The sequence below is a fragment of the Pristis pectinata genome, chromosome 4 (assembly GCF_009764475.1).
Source record: "Pristis pectinata isolate sPriPec2 chromosome 4, sPriPec2.1.pri, whole genome shotgun sequence".
Taxonomy (NCBI): Eukaryota; Metazoa; Chordata; class Chondrichthyes; order Rhinopristiformes; family Pristidae; genus Pristis; species Pristis pectinata.
This window is the reverse complement of record NC_067408.1, coordinates 78,330,078-78,351,378: the sequence shown is the minus strand read 5'-3', so window position 1 is coordinate 78,351,378 and position 21,301 is coordinate 78,330,078. Positions and strand designations below refer to the sequence as shown.

General features: G+C 40.0%; 1 protein-coding gene across 3 annotated transcripts in view; it reads right to left on the bottom strand.

The window, feature by feature from the left end:
* dmd (dystrophin) overlaps positions 1–21,301 on the bottom strand; it is a 1,415,828-nt gene that overhangs the window by 141,577 nt on the left and 1,252,950 nt on the right. For all 3 annotated transcript variants that reach the window (XM_052015085.1, XM_052015086.1, XM_052015087.1), the window contains exon 61: positions 12,672–12,818. In XM_052015085.1, coding sequence (XP_051871045.1) covers positions 12,672–12,818 — 147 coding nt within the window. The remainder of the gene's footprint in view (positions 1–12,671; positions 12,819–21,301) is intronic.

Below are 21,301 nucleotides of genomic sequence, written 5' to 3'. Positions count from 1 at the left end.
ACATTAGGGACATTTAAAAGACTCTTAGATAGCCACATGAATGATAGAGAAATGGAGGGCTATGTGGGAGGGAAGGGTTAGATAGATCTCAGAGCAGCATAAAATGTCGGCACAACATCGTGGGCTGAAGGGCCTGTACTATGCTGTAACGTTCTATGTTCTAATGAGGCTTCAATGCTAATACAGATATTTTCAAATCCATTGCAAGGACTTAGAGCAGCCAGGCTGGTTTACTTCTCAGAAATTAAATTTAGTGAACGTTATGCTCCTCAAGGTGACTATTGATGTATAGGATGCTTGTGTCTTTCCGCTAAGCGTTACAATCAAACACTTACATGTTCAGCTAAGGTACAGTTCAGGATATCTACAGCACAGGAAGAAACCATTCACCCTAATTCATTTATGTTGTACTCTGAAATAGTAATCCATTTAGTTTTAGCACTTCTTATTCAACTCTTATTGGGAAAAAAAAAGCCGTTGTAAAATCTATTTCCTTCCTCCATGACCTTTTAAAGATTTCCACCTGCTAACAATGGTCAGGAGAAATGAAAATCTTCATCTATCCCTCATTGAACTTCTGTCACATAGAAAACAACTGATGGAATGAGTTTTTGTACTCTTTAACTTATCAAGACACATCACCGCCATAAGCAGTTTAATCATATCTTCTCTCAATAGTTTCTACTCCAACAAGCACTGCTCTTTTTAATTTAGTCATAACCCACTGTCCCAGATTAATTCAATACAGCCTGAATTACAGGCCATAAACTGGGAAGTGGAAAAAAGCTCCTTGCCACTCAGCTCCACTGCACGATGCCATACCAAATACCTTAATCATCTCCTTATATTTTTTATGCAAAACCCAAACTTGCCAATGCAAGTGATTCATTGAACAACAGTGCTTCGGATTTATTGGCAAGACCTGATAGGTTGGTTTCCTTTCAAATTAAGTGCAGCCTTGGCATATAGCAACTACTTCACACTTCTTAAGAACTGAGATGTATCCAAATTTCTGGAAGGACCATACTGAGTCATGGAGGGATATACAGAACGTAAACAGGTACTTCAGCCCAATGAGTCTCTGCTGACTACTGAGCACCCGTCTTATACTGACCATACGCTAACCCATTTCATTCTCCCCACGTTCTCATCAACTGTCACTTCCCCACTGATTCTACCACTCATCTACACACTTGGGGTGAATTAGAATGATCAATTAACCCAATAATGAGTGAATGTTTGATATAATAGTTTGGGAACATGAAGTCAGCTTGCGTAGACGAATAACTACACCATACCTCCAAAGCCACAGTGTTGTAATGTTATGAAGTAAAGAGGATTCTGGGACCCTGTTCTGGCTCAGGCTATGAGACTGGTTGAACAGTGGGGTAGAGTGAGACAAGTAAGGAATTAGAAAAAAGACATTGGGCAAAAGTGGAGGTTGGAGACAAAAGGTGTGACAGGAAAGTACAACACAGTCATGTACAGGATAGGATGTTGGCTGTAGAGTTTGTTATGAATTGCAAAATGACCTCAGAATTTATTGAGGAGGGCATTAGAGTTCAAGTTGATTTGGATCAGAGTTTCAATGATACTGGTAGTTCAGTAAGGATTTTGAATTGAAGGATTTTAGAAGAGAAAAGAAGCGATTTTGAGATTCATTGAATTTGAGGTTTGAGTATCATCTGGAAGTCAAGCAAATCAGTCAAGTTGTAAGCTGTTCGATTCAATCCAGACGTGAACCTGGGAACATGGATTGAATCTAATGCTTTGGGCAACAAGAATGCAGCAGGAATGATATTGAGCTTGTGATTGTGATTGGCAGGAGTAAATTCCAGATCATTCACCTTCTGACATTGGAAGAGTAGTTGGATCAAACAGCAATAGTCTTTGATTCACAGGGTGGCAATTGAAAGTCAGACTTGGTACCATTGTGTGTTTGTCACTGCTGAACAACAGGAGGGACCACTGGAGGAGAACTGCGCAGTCTCACACAAAACATTGCAGGATATGTGGTAGATATACTGGGAGGGTCAGGCAAGAGTATTTTTTTTACATATTCCACAGGCACACTCTGTGAATACCCCATTTGACATAGGCAGCATCTTGATGCAATATGAGAGGCAGATGTGGCTAGATTAAGACATTTTATTTCATCTTGCCTTTAAATTCAAGTTTCTTCACTGCATCCTTAAAAACTGTGTTGTTCCTGGCATTACTAAAAAGACAGGAAGGAAGAATAACTCTCTGACAATCTCCAAGTTTCTTCAATTCTGACCTTTTGTGCACAACTGATTTTAGATCTATGTGCCCTCAAGCTATTTGGCTCTAAGCTCATTGGCATGGAAATAGAGCCCTCGACTCTCTGAGACCAGGCTGACCATCAATCACCCATCCATAGTAATTCTCCATTCATCCCATTTTCTTTCATCTCCCCACATCCCCTTTAACTCTTTCCAGATTCTACCACTCACCAACACTAGAGGCAATTTGCAACAGCCAATTAACCTACCAGCTTGTACGTCTTTGGGGATGTGGGAGGAATAGCTCTTGGAGGAAACCCATGCAATCAGGGGGAGAATGTGCAAACTCCACACGGTGAGGATTGAACCTGGGTCACTGGTGCTCTGAGACAGCGACTCTACTGTTAATAAAATGGAAGCTGCTGTTGTTTCTGTCTTGCCTCTTGCCAGTGATGAACAAATAGGATGAACAATTGGGTGACCATCACTGCTGTCAGTTGGAATGGGTAACTTGCTTTAGAGGTTAAGACAGGCAGGTAAGAACATCCTACCTCACTTTCACCCCAACAGCATCTCAGAGACATCTAAGAACTGCTGGATGCCAGAAAGAAAAGATAACCATTAACTTATTCAACAGTCATAGTTCCATCTTCACATGACATCTTATCAGAGAACTAGGTGATTCAAGGCAAGTGAAATTACTTAATATGCTGAAAGGAATCCTGCCAAGCAAGCAATGAACTCGATATGTTTCCAAAAGCTATTAACTGCAAGGCCTTGATAGATATGCAACCATGTAATGTATAGCTCATAAAACAATAGAACCTATTGCAATGATCCTACCCTTGAGAAACTCTGGTGGATAAAATGTATTGTTTCATTAACAGATACAAATCCCCTGTTAATTCATTGTTGCATTAGGACTTGGTCACAATGCAAACTCCACAAAACCACCATATAGCATCAATAAACTGTTATAATTGCTTCTGCACCATGTAAAACTCCTGGACTTGAAGATACATGGGTTTATTTGTTGAGCTATTAGACTGCTCCAATTCGCCTCAGCAGAGCTGAGATAGATAAAGAAATGAGCAGAAATTCCAGCTCATGCCAGGACTTGATTATCTAATGTATCTGGCACTCCAGCACAGCCATTTTCGTGTTTGTGCTATACTTCCAATGAGGCTTCTATTCAAGGCCCTGTCTGCCTTTAACAGTGAAAGTTCCCACAGCACTGTTCAAAGACCAGACACTTGGCCTTGGATCTGATCAACATTCCTTCTTGCAGGTTTCAAACAGAGATAAACAGATAATGTTGCAGTTCTTTGTTGGATCTCTATGTACAAAGAGAGCTGCTGCATTTGTCCACATAGCAAGTCATTCAATTTATGTGGATGGTTTGGAATATTTCTGAGACAATGATACGATAACTTAAAAGCAAACCTCTTTTTCTATCCTGATTTGTAATCAGCACTCCTCTGTGAGTTGGGTGAGAAAATTTCTAACCCTTGTTTGATGCTCCATTGATCAAGCAGCCTGTGACATTCACTGTGACTATTCACTATCCATGTTCTAATGAGGATTCTGGAGAGAGTGATGAGGAGAAAATCGACGAACTTTGAATGAAAAAGAAATTAATGATTTCTTTTAACTTCAGTTTTAATACCAGATATTAATTTCATAAATCACTTTGTAATACCTTGCTTTTGTTTTTCCTATCTCATTTTATGACTTACCAGCTTTATCATTTAAAAAAATACCAAATAGTTTCAAATTAAAACTGTGGAAATGTTTCATTTGTTCTGATAAGCTTCAACAGATCAAGTCACGGACCTTGTTCTTGTGGCACAGAAACCACATGTGAATAAAGATACAGTAAAGTAACCCAAAAGCAAATCTGTCACTAGAAGTGTGCAGAGCCACGACAAGCAGCTGGGGAATCAGATCTGAGATGCCGGCTTTTTGTTTGCAACGGAATCTTTCCATTTGCTCACATAGGAGAAATGTATTAACTTCTGAATGCCAGTTTCCTGAATCAACTGGAAAATTGCAATGCTACTCTACCATTTAAAAAAAAAGGTGAGAGGGAAAGGGGAGAATTATAGACCTGTTCACTCAACATCCGTTGTTAAAATACTGCAGTCTATAATTAAAAATAGAGTGAAAGAACTCCGAACATGTTCAACGGATCAGCGAGAGCAAGCACTAGTTTCAACAGGGTTGGTCATGTCTCATGAAACTGACTGAATTTATGAAAGTAGTGGAAAAGAAATATTCATGGGCTTCCAGAAGGCAGTTGATTCATTCGTAGGACACTGTGAACATATGCTGAAGCTCAATGAATTGAAAGCAGCTTGTTGACCTGGTTAAGATATTGGCTCGACATCAGGATACGAAGAATATGGAGAATAGGCAGTTTCTCAAATAGATAGGATATTATGACTTGCGTCCCATACAGATGTGTGTTGGAACCACACATATTTATTACCTTCTTTATTTCTGACTGAAATGCTGGACAGAGGGCTGCATTTCCAACTTCATTGATAATACAAACATTTGGCAATGCAGATGCAAGCATTAAATTAATGGATTAAGCAGATGGCAAATGTTGGCAAATGTAACCCTCTATAGTTAACTATGACATCATCTACTTTGAACTTTAAAAAGATAGATGAAAGTGCTCTCTAAATGGTGAAAAGCAGGAAACGGTGGAGATGCAGAGAGGGCGCTTGCTCATGGATCATCAAAATATCATGGACAGGTGGAGAAAAGAATCTAGAAGGCTAACAAAATGCTGGTCGTTATATCCGGGGGACTGAAGATGAAGTGGTAAAGGTTAATCTGCTGTTATGCTTGGCCTTCATTAGACTACACCTGGAACACTGAGAGCAGTTTTGAACACCAGGCCTCAGGGAGGAGATACTGAGGGAAATGTAACTTAGCATTACCAAACACCTGGATCCAAATGCTAAATTGCAAGGAGAGATTTTTTAAAAAATCATAATTGCATCCTTTGTAACACAAAAGTTTATGATATGATTCAAATGAAGTTTTTAAGATATTAGATAGAAATCACAGGGTAGCGAGAAAGAAACTATTTCCACTTGTTAAAGAATCCAGGATTGGAGCATATTGTCTAAAAATTAAGATCAGGCCTTCAAGGAAACTCTTCCCCATTCATGGGACAGTAGAATTTTGGAACTGTCTTTAATAAATGGCAATTCATATCATATTTCATCTGTCACATTTTCTTCTGACATTGAAAGAGACCATTCAGTCTATCAAGACTATGCTAGTTCTTGTACTCCCATCAGTCCCATCCTCCCCCTGTAACCTATTCTCTCTCACATGCCCATCAACTCCTCCCACCCCTCAAGTTTCCTGTCACCCACCTACCAGAGTACAGTCACAAATGTGCCAAAGTCACCAGTTTTCTGGCAGACGCCAGCTCTGTTTGAATGTCTAGAGATCCAGTCAAGCTTTACAGCTTGGCGCCTTTCTCTTCGGAAAAGCAGCAATTGGAGCGAAGTGAGTGAAATGTCTGGATCAGCTCCACAAATAAAGTACAAGCAATCGAGTTCTGTGAGAAACAAGTTTTGGTGGCAGCTCCAAATTGACTTCAGCCCACAAAATTGAAAAATTTGGCAAGAATTGGCATTAAAATATCAAGCATGTATAAGAATGGTTGGTATGGAAACGGTAAGTGTCACACTGTGTAGTAAAGAGACTCAAGTGCATTGTTGGGGCTGACCAAAAAGAGAGTTTAAATCTACATCTGACCCTGTTCCAGGAGCTGAAATATTTGACACTTACACTGGACAATAAAAGTGAAAATATTTGTTATTCTCACACTTAACATATCTGTGTTTTGAAGGGCACAAAAAACTTTTACAGGGATGATATTTCAAGTGGGTTAATATCTTATTAAAATGATGAGTTCAAGAATTTTGCACAAACACCACAGAAAGATAACGCAGTACTGCTTCACAGTCAATGGCTGCTTAAATGTAATGCAGTTGACCAACATCCTGCATATACAAATTATCTTAGCTGATGTTTTGTCTTAGTGATTTACCTGTGATCATTGATTGCAGATATTGGAAGTTCTGCTGTACCTTTTTAATAACAATGTGAATAAAATGTCAACAACAATAAGAAGCACACACCTGCTTTTGTAATTGAATGTGGCAAAAATCCAGAGATATAAAGATCTACATGTGCGATTTATGAAACTGTCAACAAAATCATGTTATGTCTAAAAGTGAGTGATTTATGTCAATGGCTCACAGGACAATTTGAATTCCTAAACTTAAAACAGCCCTACCATTATATCTCATACTTCATTCCTTATACCTGCATTAATTTTCTATTTCTGCTCATATGCTTGTCAGTCTCATAGCATTATAAAGGAGAACCTTGCAACTGAGTCTCTCCCAGCTCAGGAGGGAATTATCAGAGAGGTTTCCCGAACCTCATCCTTATCAGGCTGGTGTAGAATTGGCCTCAGCAACACTCACCATAGTTAGAGAAGGCTGCTGCTGTCTGAAGCAGGGTAATGTGGCTGAGGTGTTCAGCACAACCGTATACAGTGTGCCTTTAAATAAGGGGAAGCAGTGAAGAAACAAAAATCAAGGGGAAAAAGTGCCGAGTAGTTTGGCTCAAAACAATAAAATGCTTCATAAGGATTGGAAGAGAAACATATAAAGACTTGTTAGGTTTTTTAAAAAGACACAGCAGAAACAGGGTGGCTTAGGAGCCAAGCAAACAAGGAGGAGTAGAGAGCTCCATCTGAATACCTTGCAAGCTTGTACCTGTGCATTTGAGAAATAAAGCAAATTGAGAAAGCATAACCTGTCAGAGCCAGCTGAGCAAAAAATGCCTGAGGGAGACGTGTGGATCAAAAGCACTGAGTTCGACTTCAAGAAACACCCCCTCTGTTGATGGAGTTAGCACATTGCAGCAATAGTTTCAATCTCTTACTGGGAAATATGCATGCATTACTGCAGTGAACGTACAAGGCTGAAAATGCTTAATATGTCTTGTTTTTCTTTTCTGTGCTTAAATAAGAACATCACCAGCTTTACTTACTGACCTGACTGCATTCTTTCACTAACTCCAACATCTTAGAACATGGCAGGTCATGTTCTTGGATGTGCCCCAAAAAGATTAATTCCACTCCACAGAAGGCCTTAGAAGGGCAATGCCCAGTCAAAAATCCCAACTTCATAAATGTTTTTATACCACATATGCATAAACTAAATACCAACTCTTTACCTATGCTGCTGAACTGTCGGATTGTCAATGATGTGGATTTTCAGCCCCAGTGACAATACTGGAAAGATGTAGTGTTTGTTTATTATTTATCTTGTGCTCGATGCATAGGGGACATAAAATAATCTAGAGAACAAAGGTCCTCTGGTATGGACTCTTTTCTGAACAGGCATCTGGCACTTGTCAAGTTTATTCTTCCAGCACAGAGGTCTGGAGTATTTTCAAAAATAATGACTTCTTTCAAGGCTAATTCCTACACTGAAGGTTTACAGCTCGATTTGTCTCTGTTTTACTATATTACTAAAATACTGCTTGATTAAACCATTTAGCCTTCTGGTTCAGTGTGGTGGGATATCAATTGACAGATTTTAAATTTGGCATAGGTGTGCAGATAAAAATACAGGAAGGCCGGAAGGTAGAGGGTGGAACTGCAAACTCTTAACTTTCACTGAGGATATATTGCAGAAACAATAACAAATCTCAAAAATCACGAATACTACTTTTGCACAAAAAGATCAGTGCTGCTTAATGCTTGTTTGTTGCTGTGGCAACAGCAGGCACATGATATTCAAATCGAACAACTGGCTTGTTACAATGTTGTATTGGACTCAAAGGTTTAACAGTGGGACAGGGGAAATCCAGACAGCAAAGCATCTGACACAGATTAGATCCAGAATTCAGCACAACGATTGCAATAAGAAAGTACGTTGAACAGCGTTGAGGTGAAAGGTGGAGCCTGTTCCATGAAAGCCAAGCATAGAACAGTACAGCGCAAGTACAGGCCCTTCGGTCCAGCATGTCTATGTCAACCGTGATGTCAATCTAAACTCATCCCACCTGCCTGCACATGGTCCGTATCCCTCTGTTCCCTGCCTGTTCATGTGTCTGCCTCTTAAATGTTGCTATTGTATCTGCTTCTCCCACTTCCCCCAGCAGTGTGATCCAGGTGCCAACTACTCTCTGTGTAAAAAAAAATTGCCCCACACATCTCCTTTAAACATTCCCCCTCTCACCTTAAACCTCTGCCGTCTAGTGTTTGACCCTTCCAGACTGGGAAAAATTCTCTAATGTAGCCTTGATTTATCTGTTATGGGGAATTGAGTGTTGCTTAAGAAAATTTTATCAGCTTAAACAATTCCAGAATAAATTCAAAAATCCCAATTGGAAATGTTACCCAGACAAAACTGGAATACAGATGGTGGAGGAGCAAGTGAGCTGTGATGATGTTCTCTGTAACTGGTGAATATTCTGCTTTTACAGGAAAGGGCATGAAGGTGTGCAATCCCCTGGTAAAGTATTAGAAGCCTCAGCCTCAATAGTTCTCTTGTCTGTCCCATTCAACCACATTAGGGGCTGAGTGGTGGCAGATGCAGGATGCAGAATGACGCTGGATGCTGTCCGCATTAGTTCTTCTTCGAGGATTGTGGGGTCAGAGATGAGGTCACACCCTTGTCATGCAGAGGTCCCACCATGAAGACCATGCTGGTGGGTTTTGAGTGCAAATTCACAAAATTGGACAGTTAAATATACGAGAATTATGCGTTTAACGTACCCATCTTGGTTTCCATACTGTGGAAAGCAGCTCTGTGACCAAATCAAATACAAATATTTGCTTAGTGTTTGTTATCTGACAAAGAGGCAGAAATGGAAATCAGCAGCAACAACTTGGCTTGCAAGTGTTGCAAGGTGCTCCACGGGAACATTTGACCAAAGTGACACAGAAAATTATAATGACAAGGAACCAAATGCTTGCATAAAAGGGCATCTTCAAGGAAAGGCAGAGATATGGGAAAGTCTATAGGTGGCATTGCAGGATCTGTACAGCTGAAGTTATAGCTGTCACAGTGGAGCAAAAGAAACTGGCGATACAGGCCATAAATGGAGGATTTCTAGGTTCGTCAAGGATTGTGGGGTCAGAGGTTAGGTCACATTCTTGGCAAGCCCATCAGGGATCTGGAAACAAGGATGAGAATTTGAAATTCGAAGCTTAACTGGGCAGGGAGCCAATGTAGGGCACTAAAGTCCATGGGATGGCGCAAATTAGAATACAGAGAGCAGAGATTTACATAAATATAAATTTAAGAAGGATGGCTGTGCACGGTTGGGTTAGCGACGTGACAAAGAGAAGGTAGTAGTTATGGGTTATTGCTGTTGCTAGTTGCCATGAAGGAAGCAGGTTTCCAGTGACCAGACGGAAGCAGGTTTCTGTCTGTGATTTTCACCGTTTTATATGATAGAAAAATGCACAGAATCCACAGTTCCACACTGGAGATTATTTTTATCAGGTCATTAGCGTATTAAAATAATCGCAAAGCTTCACACACATTTGAGTATTTCCTTGTGAAGTGTAAGTAGGGTTTAACGTTCCAATGGTGGGAAGTGAAAGCAGAGCTTTTAAACTTAGCCTTTTCATAGGCAAAGGTTTCAGATCAAGTCACTGGCCAGGAACATTTTGAAATATGGGAAAGTTAAGCAAAAGTGATGAGATTAAAAAACAGCAAAGGTATTGGAACAATCTTTGTACATGTGAAACACAGTTCAGAATTCGAAGTCCATGGATCGCCGGATGCAGGGCTTTAATCTGAATTGTTGACAATTCCTTTCCCTCCACAGATACTGCCTGAACTGCCGACTTCATCCAGCAGATTGTTTGTTGCTCCAGATTCCAGCATCTGTAATCTCTTGTATCTCCAATCTTTTGGCTTTGGCTGATCTCCTTTAAGTAATGCTAAAGCAGATTTTGCATGCACTGTAATGTCCTGCTTCTGCATCGGTGGCTTGTAGAGTACACAGGCCATGCAAGAACACACACAGGTCCTGGAATTGGTTTCCAGGTGTGCAATGCATGCCATTGGATGTCACTGCCCACTTCCAGCCTTCTTCACACTTTGTTGTGTCAGATGTGCAAAGGACCAGGAATGAAAATGGAGGACTTTGTGCAACTCACAGCATGTCTCCAATTTTCATTTTTGTTTTAATAATCATTGAACTTGAATCATGCAACACGAAAAATATATTATCCATTTTCAAGTAAAAGGAGCTCAATCCATTGGCAGAATGCAAGAACTGAAAAAAACTTGTGTAATGTTGGTGAACATTACACAATATTGGTGGACATTTTTTATGCATGTGATTGGAGAAGCATGCTTACATCAGTGATGTGACTTTCTGAGAAATGCACAAATGATAGATAAATACCAGTTTTTATTGTTATTTGCTCATGTTTTTACCTATTAATTGGGAGGCTTCAGGACAGAAAGGCACAAAGTCACCTCAAATCCTTTTCATAATAACACATATCGGCTGACAGATTTCTTATTGATTGAAGCCAATGTTACTGATCGTAGTAGATTCATACAATGGCTTAATTCGGCTGTAACAGACATTGAATGACTTGTTGATCTTTTGTCTTATATTGTAAAATCTTCTTCCATTAATCATCCACCGTCACTTAACAGAAGCTCATAATTGTGCTAACAATTTATTTATAAATGGTGATCAGATATTACAACAGGTTACCACCAATTGCAGCTCCATATTCACTGGCAAATGGGAAACAAAATAACATCCAAGGCAGTACAGAAGGAAAAAAAAGATGCAACATATTTTACAGCTCATTGACTGAGGTGTTTCAGTCAGCCTCCAGGAAGTCTTGCAATGCAATTGTAATTATTGCCGATATGGACCTTCCCCAAACATTGGTGATCCAAGCAACTGAGGTACACCTCTGTTGGCTCAGTAGTTAGGTAAGCTCAGAGTTATACAGCATGGGAAACTGGCCCTTTTGCTCAACTGGTCCATGCTGACCAAGATGCCCCATCAGAACTAGCCAATATGCTTTCTACCATCAAGCCATCAAGTTTGGCTTTACGGTAAGTGAGTTCCAAACATACAGAACATGAAGAACCCCAGTGCAAAGTAGATTGATCTTCTGCTGACCAAGATTTATGAAAAGAAATTCTTACATCAAGATATATATATATATATTGAACGTCGCAGGTCATCCTAATGAAATACTTCTAAAGTGTTGTTCAACAAACTGCTGACGGTTTACCTTGATATTTTCACATTGTTATTTGTGGGAGCTTGCTGTATATACTGCTGCTACATTTCTTATGTATCTGTATGCTTCAAAAGTGCTTCATCAGCTGTAGACACAAGAAATTCTGCAGATGCTGGAATCTGGAGCAATACACAGAAAGTGCTGGAGGAACTCGGAAGGGCAGGCAGCATCCATGGAGGGAAATAAACAGTCAACGTTTCAGGCAGAGACCTTTCATCAGGACTGGAAAGGAAGAGGGCAGAAGCTAGAATAAGAAGGTGGAGGGAAGGGGAGGAGCACACATAGGCAGGGGATAGGTGAGTTCAGGTGATAGGCAAGTCCAGGTGAGAGGTGAGTCCAGGTGAGAGGGGGAAGGTAGATGGCCATCTGCTGTAGAGCACTTTGGGGCACACTGACTCCATCTTGACCCAGCCAGGGGTTGCAATTGGCTTTAATGCTCTCTGAATTAAGTAACATGGAAATTGACCTCAGCTCCCTTCCTCCAGCGGTCACCTATCAATCTATGCTGTTAGTATGAATGTGGGCAAGTCAGCTTTGGACATCCAGCAGGCTGTGAGCATCAACAGGGAGTCCATTGAGCTACCAACATACTGCTCTTAAAATCCAGATAAGAATCGAAGACCCAGGTAAAGTGTAGCAGACGGGCAATTCCTTTAGGAAAGCATCACCAGCAAACAGGTGAATTGTTTGGATCAGGAGAGGAGAGAACAAATAAATGCATTGTTGCAGAGAAAAAAAAACTATGCCAGGCATTTGTAAATACCAGTCAGAGTTTGGTATTGAACAGTGACTACAGCCATTTAAAATGCAAACCTTTTAACATCGGCACGAATTGATCAACAATTAAAAGGACATTTTCATAAATTTTAGACTTTCACTATACAAAAGCAAGAAATGGATTTGACAGGTTTTCTCCATGGATTTTTTACACGGATATTTGTTTTGTTCTGTTTCCAGAAGACAGTTGTCCCTTCCGGGGCAGCCTGTGCTAACTCTAATAAACATGGCTCTCCTACAACAGTAGAATGGTATGCTTTGAGAAAATATGGGACTAATTGAGCAGCTGCTGTTGGGTATGCATGTTGTGGACCCACCTGTAAGAGCTTCCACCTTGTGTTCAGGTCATCCAGCTGGTTTAGATTGTATGGGGAGAGTTGGATATCAGGTGGCACGAACTGGGAAGCGAGATCATTCATGTGAGTCACATTCTCCTTCATGGGAGCAATTTCTGCTCTGAAAGCCTGGATTGAAAAGAAAATAAGAAATATATATTTCCCCTGCTCTCTTTGTAAAAATACATTTCCTTTGATTTACCATGGCATTATATAAAATAAATGTAAGGACAATTACAGCAAAAAGAGGGGCCAGCAGTTGGAATAGATATCAATTAATGTACATTTTCTAATGCGACCACTGCAAGGCCATGTATAAATCCAAGCTAATACTCTGAAACCTTGTTAGTTTTGTTATGAGGTGGGTACAAAGCAGATGTCAAATAATCCAATACAAATTCATTACAGCAAAGGAAGATGCACATACAGCACAGTTAAATGAAGGCTTTTCACTAGCCTTCTCCAAGTGTTCAATTTAAACTCCCAGCTACATTTTTAAACAACTACATTCCAGTGCTATTCCATGTATAACTTCTTCACTTTCAGAGGAATAATGAGGAGAGGAACTTTTTGAAGATCTTGCCCGGCTGGACACATTAATTAATGATCCTTTATTATTGTTTGATGATTTTGTGCATTAACCACACATCTCTATTGATGTGACAAAATAGTCCAGGTTTACTTTTCTAAACAGAAAATGATAAACAGTCCATGCCCATAATAACACACTCTCATTCTGTTAAAACAGAGAAAAGAGTCACATGTTGTAAATGACATTCTTTTGAAATTTGACTTGATTTCATCATTCATTTTAATCAAACAAGACATGTTTTCCCAAACCCTTTCTGCTGAGTGCTCCCTCAACAGAGTTACTGTATTAAAGGTTTGAGTTGCCTGTGTGATAAAGACGACTTGAATTTCATTAACACTTTTCATGCCCTTTCAGGACACCCTAAAGGGCTTAATAACCAATTAGGTACTTTTGAAGTGTCATCATTGTTGAAATAGCGTGTGTAAAAATTTAAATTTGCCCACTTTTGGAGTGGTAGAGGGGACAGGCATGTACGCAAGTTAGTTCTTAACATGCTAAATAATTACTGGTGGAGTTGGCCTGTGCCTCAGCCAGGAACCCTTGCACATCTATTTCTACAAAGATACCAAAAAGGTGCAGGAGAAGGTTATCCACATTATTCAAACTATATAAATATGCATTATACAAAATTAAATGCAGAAGATGCAGCAAAACATGTGTGAACAAGCTTACAGAAACAATAATATAATATTGACTAAATAAATAATTCATTTCTCGGATGCTGGTTGAGGTTTAAATGTTGGATAGCATACTTGGGATAACTCTTCTGCTTTTCTTAATGTTATGGGATCTCATACATACATCTGACAGAAGAGGTGGGGCGCTGCTTTAGGGTCTGGTCCAGAAGAAGGTAACCTCCAACAACGCAGCACCCCCTCAGCACTCCACTGGGTTTCTGCGCTTGTCTTTGAACTGGTACGTTAACCAAGAACTCTCCTACCCAGGGATGAGAGTGGAAACAACTGAGACGCACCCTGAATCTGTCAATCTGTATCAATGAAGTGGCAACTCTATCGGTCTGGTGTCCATCTCCTTGACTCGTGATTGAGATGGGGAAATAAATGCTTTCTCCAATCTGAAGTTGTGTACATCAATCACTTCACAGTAAAGCTACATTAAGCATTCTGTATCTAGAAGTCTTTTGCTTAACAGATCCATCCACAGAGCAGTGAGCAGCAGCAGCACAACACTCTCAGAGGAGCAGCCAGGAAAGGGGATGAGTGAAATCTAGTGACATGACTGTCATTGGTGAAGAAATGTGCAGCTGTGTGATGGAGTACAAGAATTTCTCCGAAAGAAACATGGAAAAAAGAAGCAGTAAGTTTTTCAACTGAGGGCTCCAGTTCCCTCCATCTACCCGGTTTACCTCCCCATCCATTTCCCCTCCCTTGAATCATGGCTTTTCCCAGCTCCCCATCCTCAATTTCCCTCCTGTTTCCTTTCTTCCAACCACTGATTTTGCTTTCCCTGATCTTTTCTCCTTCGTTTTTCCTGTGCTCAGTCCTCTAACTCCCAGCTTTGTTCCTCCATCTCCATTTCATTGTTCATCCTCTCACCCCTGCCCTGACTTTCCCCTTCACCAGCCCCTCAGTTCAGTTGCCTGATTTCCTCTCCCCAACCACAAATGACATTCGCCCCTCTTCACCAGAAGGCCAGAGGCATCGTGCTTCTTGAAACATCACCCAACATTTGCTGGGCTAAACCCTCAGCAAAATCACTCAAATACAGGGGAGCCAACCTTTGAGGTTGGTGCCAAACCATTTCAAGTGGTCACTTGATTACATGGTCAACATTTGAGCTGTTCAGAACACCCTATTAACCAACTTTCCAGAGTACTTCCAAGGAACAACAGAAGTGGTACACTTTAGCATGGTCTGCCATTTATGTCAATCATGGTGATATATACTTTAACTCCACCCGTCTGTCTTGGCTCCACTTTCTCTAATCTATTAAATAATTATTTAAAAAAAACTACAGGCACTAGATATCTGAAATGGAGGGAAAAAAACTCCAATAATCTGGCAACCCATTGTTCAGAAATCCTGAAGGTCTGTCGTCTGGCTCACTTCAAGTCCGAATTCTGAATTGGGGGTCCTGCGTGCAAGTGGATGTGCCACCAGAGCCAAGGGCGCAAAATGAGGGCAGGGCTGGGGTTGGGACTGTGGGCTAGAGTTGGGGTGGGGTCCAGAACACCAGGAGGCAGGAAGATGGGTAGGTTTACAGCCAGATCCAGGGTCCGGAGTGCTTGTATATTTCCTACTCCCTTTAAACCCACTGGGTTCACTGCAAAATTTATTATACAACTGTGCAACATGTTAGAAAAAAAAGTGAAAGAAAATTGTATTTGGGTATTAGTAAGAATAATATCCAATAGTCAGGAAAATCTACTAGTCTGGTGCAATCAGAGTCATGGAGGTGCTGAATTATTAGACTATGACTGGAAAAACAGAAAATGCTGGAAACACACCAGGTCTGGCAGCATCTGTGGAAAGAGAATGAGATACAAGAGACTGCAGATGCTGGAATATGGAGCAACAAACAAGATGCTGGAGGAACTCAGCGGTCAGGCAGCATCTATGGAGGGAAATGCTCAGTCGACATTTCAGGTCGAGCGCCTTCATCTCGACCGAAAGACAGAGCAGAGATAACACTAAAGAAGTGCAGGGAAGGGGTTGAACAAGAGAACCAGAGTAGACAGAGAAACAGAATGAACTTTTCAGATCTGAGACTCTTCATTTCTCTTTCCAAAAATCTATTGACATCAGTTTTGGCATTTTTAGTTGACTTAGATCATGCTTGTGAAATTCTTTTTAACTACTCATAAGCTCTAAAAGTTCTGCAAGAATACAGTTATAAGTTAAAGCTTGCTATAAACAGTATTTGGGTTCGTGGCTATGTACCAGATTTCACACAGGGCATCGGAAGCCAATGTCCTGGATCATAGAATAATTTGTCATTCTGGTGACTGACTGCACTCACTGTTATAACAGTCCTATTCAGTGGAACTCAATAGGGGCCCACTGCTAAATTAGGCTGGTGAACGCTGCCTTTGTTCAGGCATAGTCGATATTGACATAAAAATTAACAAGGAAATAAGATATGAAAAGGAACATGGGCACCAAAAATAGACAGTAAGGCAGGGAGTGCTGTGAGAAGGTCAGAAATATATGATGCTACATTGAGGAAGACTCGGAGAGATTATTCCATCTCACTTAGGTGGTACAACTCACCAAAGCAATGGCAGTGTTGCACGTACTTTAATTATGAAATTACATGAATACAAATGATTTACTAATAGCCGAGTGCATTTCACCTCCTAAAAAAACTACTTCTCCAAAATGCATCCATTCCATCCCAGCATACATGTTCACAGGGTCCATGATACCTCAGTCAAATGGCCAGTTCTTAACCAGGATCCTTGAGCTGATAACATTATCATAGGCACAAGCACACACGCATGCACACGCTTAATCTAGGTGTTCTGCTACCATCTGTAGCTCCTACCAATCACCTGTCACCCATGGCCCAATTCCTCCACATCCACTCCACAAATGCTATTTTGAGAGATTCACCAGCAAGAGTCATGACGGTTAAACCAACCTAAACAAGCATTAATGGATGGCAAACCCATTTACACCCCACAATGCACCTTTTCATTTATTAATGAAAGAGAAAGGTGATCAGGGTGCAAGATGGGCTGCTGATTTGCTATCAGCTGTTTTGGGGTTCCACCAAGTCCAATGCCCTTCCCATGTTTTTAAGAAAGGAGAAGGGGATGAAAATTGGACAGCAACAAATTTACAAACTGTTAATGCTGTGATGAATAATTGCATCTTCATTTCCTTCCGGCCAGAGTTATTTTTGACTTGTATTTGCAGAGTTCATTTCATACTGTAGAATGTGAGAGACATTTCACAGTCAGGGGTTGGATTTCAAAGCTTGTAATATGTAAATATTTGAACGCACTATAAATTTGATTCTGTAAATACATAGGGGGTAATTTTCACCTTCACTGCCTTGGAGGTGATCTGACAACACAAAATGGCCGTAATGAGGGCATGTAATAAACTAGAACATTGTTAAAAGAAAACCTGATCTTTACATTGAAAATGCATGGTTTTAGGATTCCTATTTATCTGTGCATTTATCGTTCTTTTCCAAGCAATTCCCAAAAGAACACTTGTAAATAAACAAATGCAACATGATGCACTGCAGAGGGCAAAATTAAACCCAGACTACAATTCCGTATTTCTCATTTTATAAAGCTATTAAGTGCAATAGAACTGCTCAGAATTCCAGCAGGTCTGTCATAGGTGGGTATAAACTACAGTAAACTTGGTTGGTCTCTGTAAATTATTATTCTGATTAAATCTGATGCACCAGTGGTGCATGTCAACTCAAATTACAACTCACTTTAAAATTGAATTTGAATGTGGTATTTTAACCTGTTCAAGGTCATTCTTTTTTGCACAGGGATATAGTTTCATGAAGATCATATAAAAATTTTACAGTAGCAATCTGCAATCCCATGACAAGGATTTAATAATGATTAATTCTGTATCTTAAATAACAGGTTTCAGGACATATAAAGAACATAACCTCCCCTTGAAGCTAAAAACTCTTGTCTTGTGGAAGAGTTATTAAACATGTTCACGTATTTAAGCATTGTTAAGACACAGGTCACTCTCTGCCAGCTGCATAAAGTTCCCCATCCAAACTACACAACATGATCAATAGGTAGGAAGGCATGTTATGATGAGGATATTGTGACTTTGCAAGTAGATATAGATAGCTTAAGTGAATGGATAAAAACTTGGCAAATTGAGTTTAATGTGGGTGAGGTTATACACTTCAGTTGGAGAATCTAAAGGCAGACTTTTATCTAAAAGGAGAAAGATTGCAAAGCACAGAGGGATCTAGGTGCTCTTGTGCACGAATGTCAAAAATTTGGCAAGCAAATGCAGGAAGTAGTCACAATGGCAATGGCATATGGCCATTTAATGAAGAGGTTTGGAGTTTAGAAAAGGGAAGCATTGTTACAAGTGTACAGGATATTGGTGAGGACATATGTAGAGTACTGTGCACAATTTTGGTGCTCTTATTTAAGAAACGATAAGCTGGCATTGGAGGTAGTCTGAAAGACTTTCATTAAGTAAATCCTGGGATGAGAGGTATGTTCTATCAGAAACAGCGTCAGAAATTAGATCCATATTGTTTAGAATAATGAGGGGTGATCTTATTCTAACATTTAAGATTCTGAGGAGGTTTGACAGGATAGATGTTGAGATGTTTCCCCTTGAGGGAGTGTCTCAAACAAGGGGACATAGTTGCAAGATGATGTGGTGGGGTCATTTAAAATTGAGGTGCATAGGAATGTCTTCTTGCAGAAGGTGGTGGAATCTCTGGAATTCTCTACCCCAGAGGGTTGTGGAGACTAAATCATTGCTGGTACTTAGAGGGGAAAAAAGACACATTTTTGAAAGATCAAGGAATTGAGGGTTATGGAGAACAGGTTTGTGGCAGAGCACCCATGATCATGTTGAATGGTGGGCGGGCTTGATATTCCAAGGGGCCTACTCCTGCCCCTATGTTCTTGTGATGCAAACTGTTTTATCTTGGTTCTCACAGGATATTGGTGGACACGGTTCACCAAGAAGGTTGGAACAAATCTGGCAAGAGAAGGTTCAATGAATAGACATTAAGGTGAAAGATGGACCATAATTTAGGCCAATAGACTATTCTTTTCAAGTAATGAACAATAAAAAAACAAATTGTGTTTGTAGATGATGGGAAAAAAAGTTGATGAAGAGAAAGATTTTAGTGTCTTGGTTCACAGAACAAAGGAAGGCTATACACTATTACAGGCAGTCACCAGGTTACAACAGGATTCTGTTGCTGAGAAATGTTCGCAACCTGAACTGTTTGTAAGTTGAAACCAGTGTGTGGGAGAGGGTCACAGAAACAGCCGTGATAGGAGTGTGAGCAAGCACGAGAAGAGTGACTGCCAGCTGGCCTCACTGACTCAGTGAGTGAGCGAGCGAGTCTGCTTAGTGCTCTGAGCTCTGCTCGGCTGAACCCCCGATTGTTGTGACGCACGGAGAAGGCACACAGAAATGCCCTGTTCCCACCTGGTAAAAGATGTATGCAGCCTCAAAGCAGCTCCATCCATCCCACCGGTCTTGCAAATGTTTGTCCTTATCTGCGGGGTGTAGTTGGGCATTTGTAACATGGGAGGACCTGTACTTCATTTCGTACTCAGAATGTTTTCTCAGGAACAAGAGCCTGAGCAGAATCAGTTCCCATTTGTGGACAATGGTGACATTAATCAGAGACAGCTGCTTCCCTTAATTTGAATACTTAGTTAAAAAGGATCAAGCAGAAAATTTGGATGTGAAATAAATTTTCAGCAGGATACCAGGCAAGTTCTTTATTCCTTGTCATGAAATTGTGACTGAATATTTTATCTTCACATCAAGAAGTAGACAGACTGCACCTTGATTTGATACTTGACTGAAAAATGGAAGGTCCAAATAATCTATTATTTTTTCAATACTCCAGTCAAGCACCAACATAAAGGACATTCAAGTGCAAGCTTTGGGCTTGACTCCGTAATCTCCAGAATGTACTCAGAAATACTCAGCCAAATTAGGGTCACTTGAGTAACCCTGTATTGGAAAATTCCAAAAAATAAATGCCAATAGTTTTATCTTAGGTTCTTTAACTGAACCTTTCTGCATTTTAAGACATTGGCACTGATCCCAGAATCAGAGACCACCTGAAACTTAGTTGCTCTATGAGATTTCTGCGATGGCACATTTGACGGGCACCAGACTAGTACTAAGCAAGGGTGCTCTCGTCTCTTGCTTTAAGTAAGAAAAAATATGGGAATGTTCTCAAAAGAGAAGTCATATTGTAATACAACAACTCCATAAACTTCCCTTTACCTCTTAAACATTTTGACTTACAGAAAATTGAAGACTGTATTATGATAGCTAATTAAGAATAAACCATGCCTCACAACAAAGGGGTTTTCAATCTCAGTTTTACATGAATTGCTCATAATTTTGGAAACAAAATCTATTTGTTTACATGCCTACTTACCATCTTTCTTTGTTAAATCAGTTTTCAAAATATTGAGTCAAATTACTCGTTTTATCATTTGAGGTTGTGTTCAAAGTCAAGCAACAATCTAACTAATGACACAATCTCATTTCCATTCTGTGAGACTCTCCCTACGTCCCTGACTAATTACAGTGTGCCTTCTCACGAACTTGATAAATTGATTCTATTTCATTCATTGACTCACTTATACTCCATTAAAATTGCTATTATGGTACCTGAATATCTGATGGCAACATTGCCTAAATGAGTCTTCTGAAATCTTATTAATGACAAACACCTCAATGGCTTGATTTAGTAAAACAGTACAAGCAGCATTAGAAGTGCCAATTTTACATTGTTCTTACAGAAGTTCAATCTAGTTGCTGACGATAATGGTCCTGCTGCTAATGTCATTTGTCTCACACACTATCATCTGCTCACTAAATATAATATGTTTACATTAAACAACCTAAAAATCTTGAAAAAAAACTTTCAAGTTGTTGTCACAAGATACATAAAATGAAATAATATTTTGGAAGCTAATGAGCCCAAAAAAGTAATCTTGGGTAATGGTTCATTTCATGCTTGAATAATGATACATTTTAGGGGACCACTAATAATAGATTATAGAAGAAGAAGCCGAGGTTATTTTTCAGTGGTCACTCTTGTAATTGGACAGCAGTGATCAGTGTAACCCTTCCCCCTTTCTTGCCATATCCACCTAACCCCAAGAATCTGCCTTGAGGTCTTGGCTATTCAAGCATTATTTATAGGTTACCTCAGTAAAAACACTACACAAGTGGAATGTCCAAGTATCCTGATAATTAGCTGTTGGGAAAGCAATATGTTCTAAGAGAAGGGTTATCATTCAAATAATATATGCTGACACTTCAAAGAATTAACTGGGTACTCACACGAA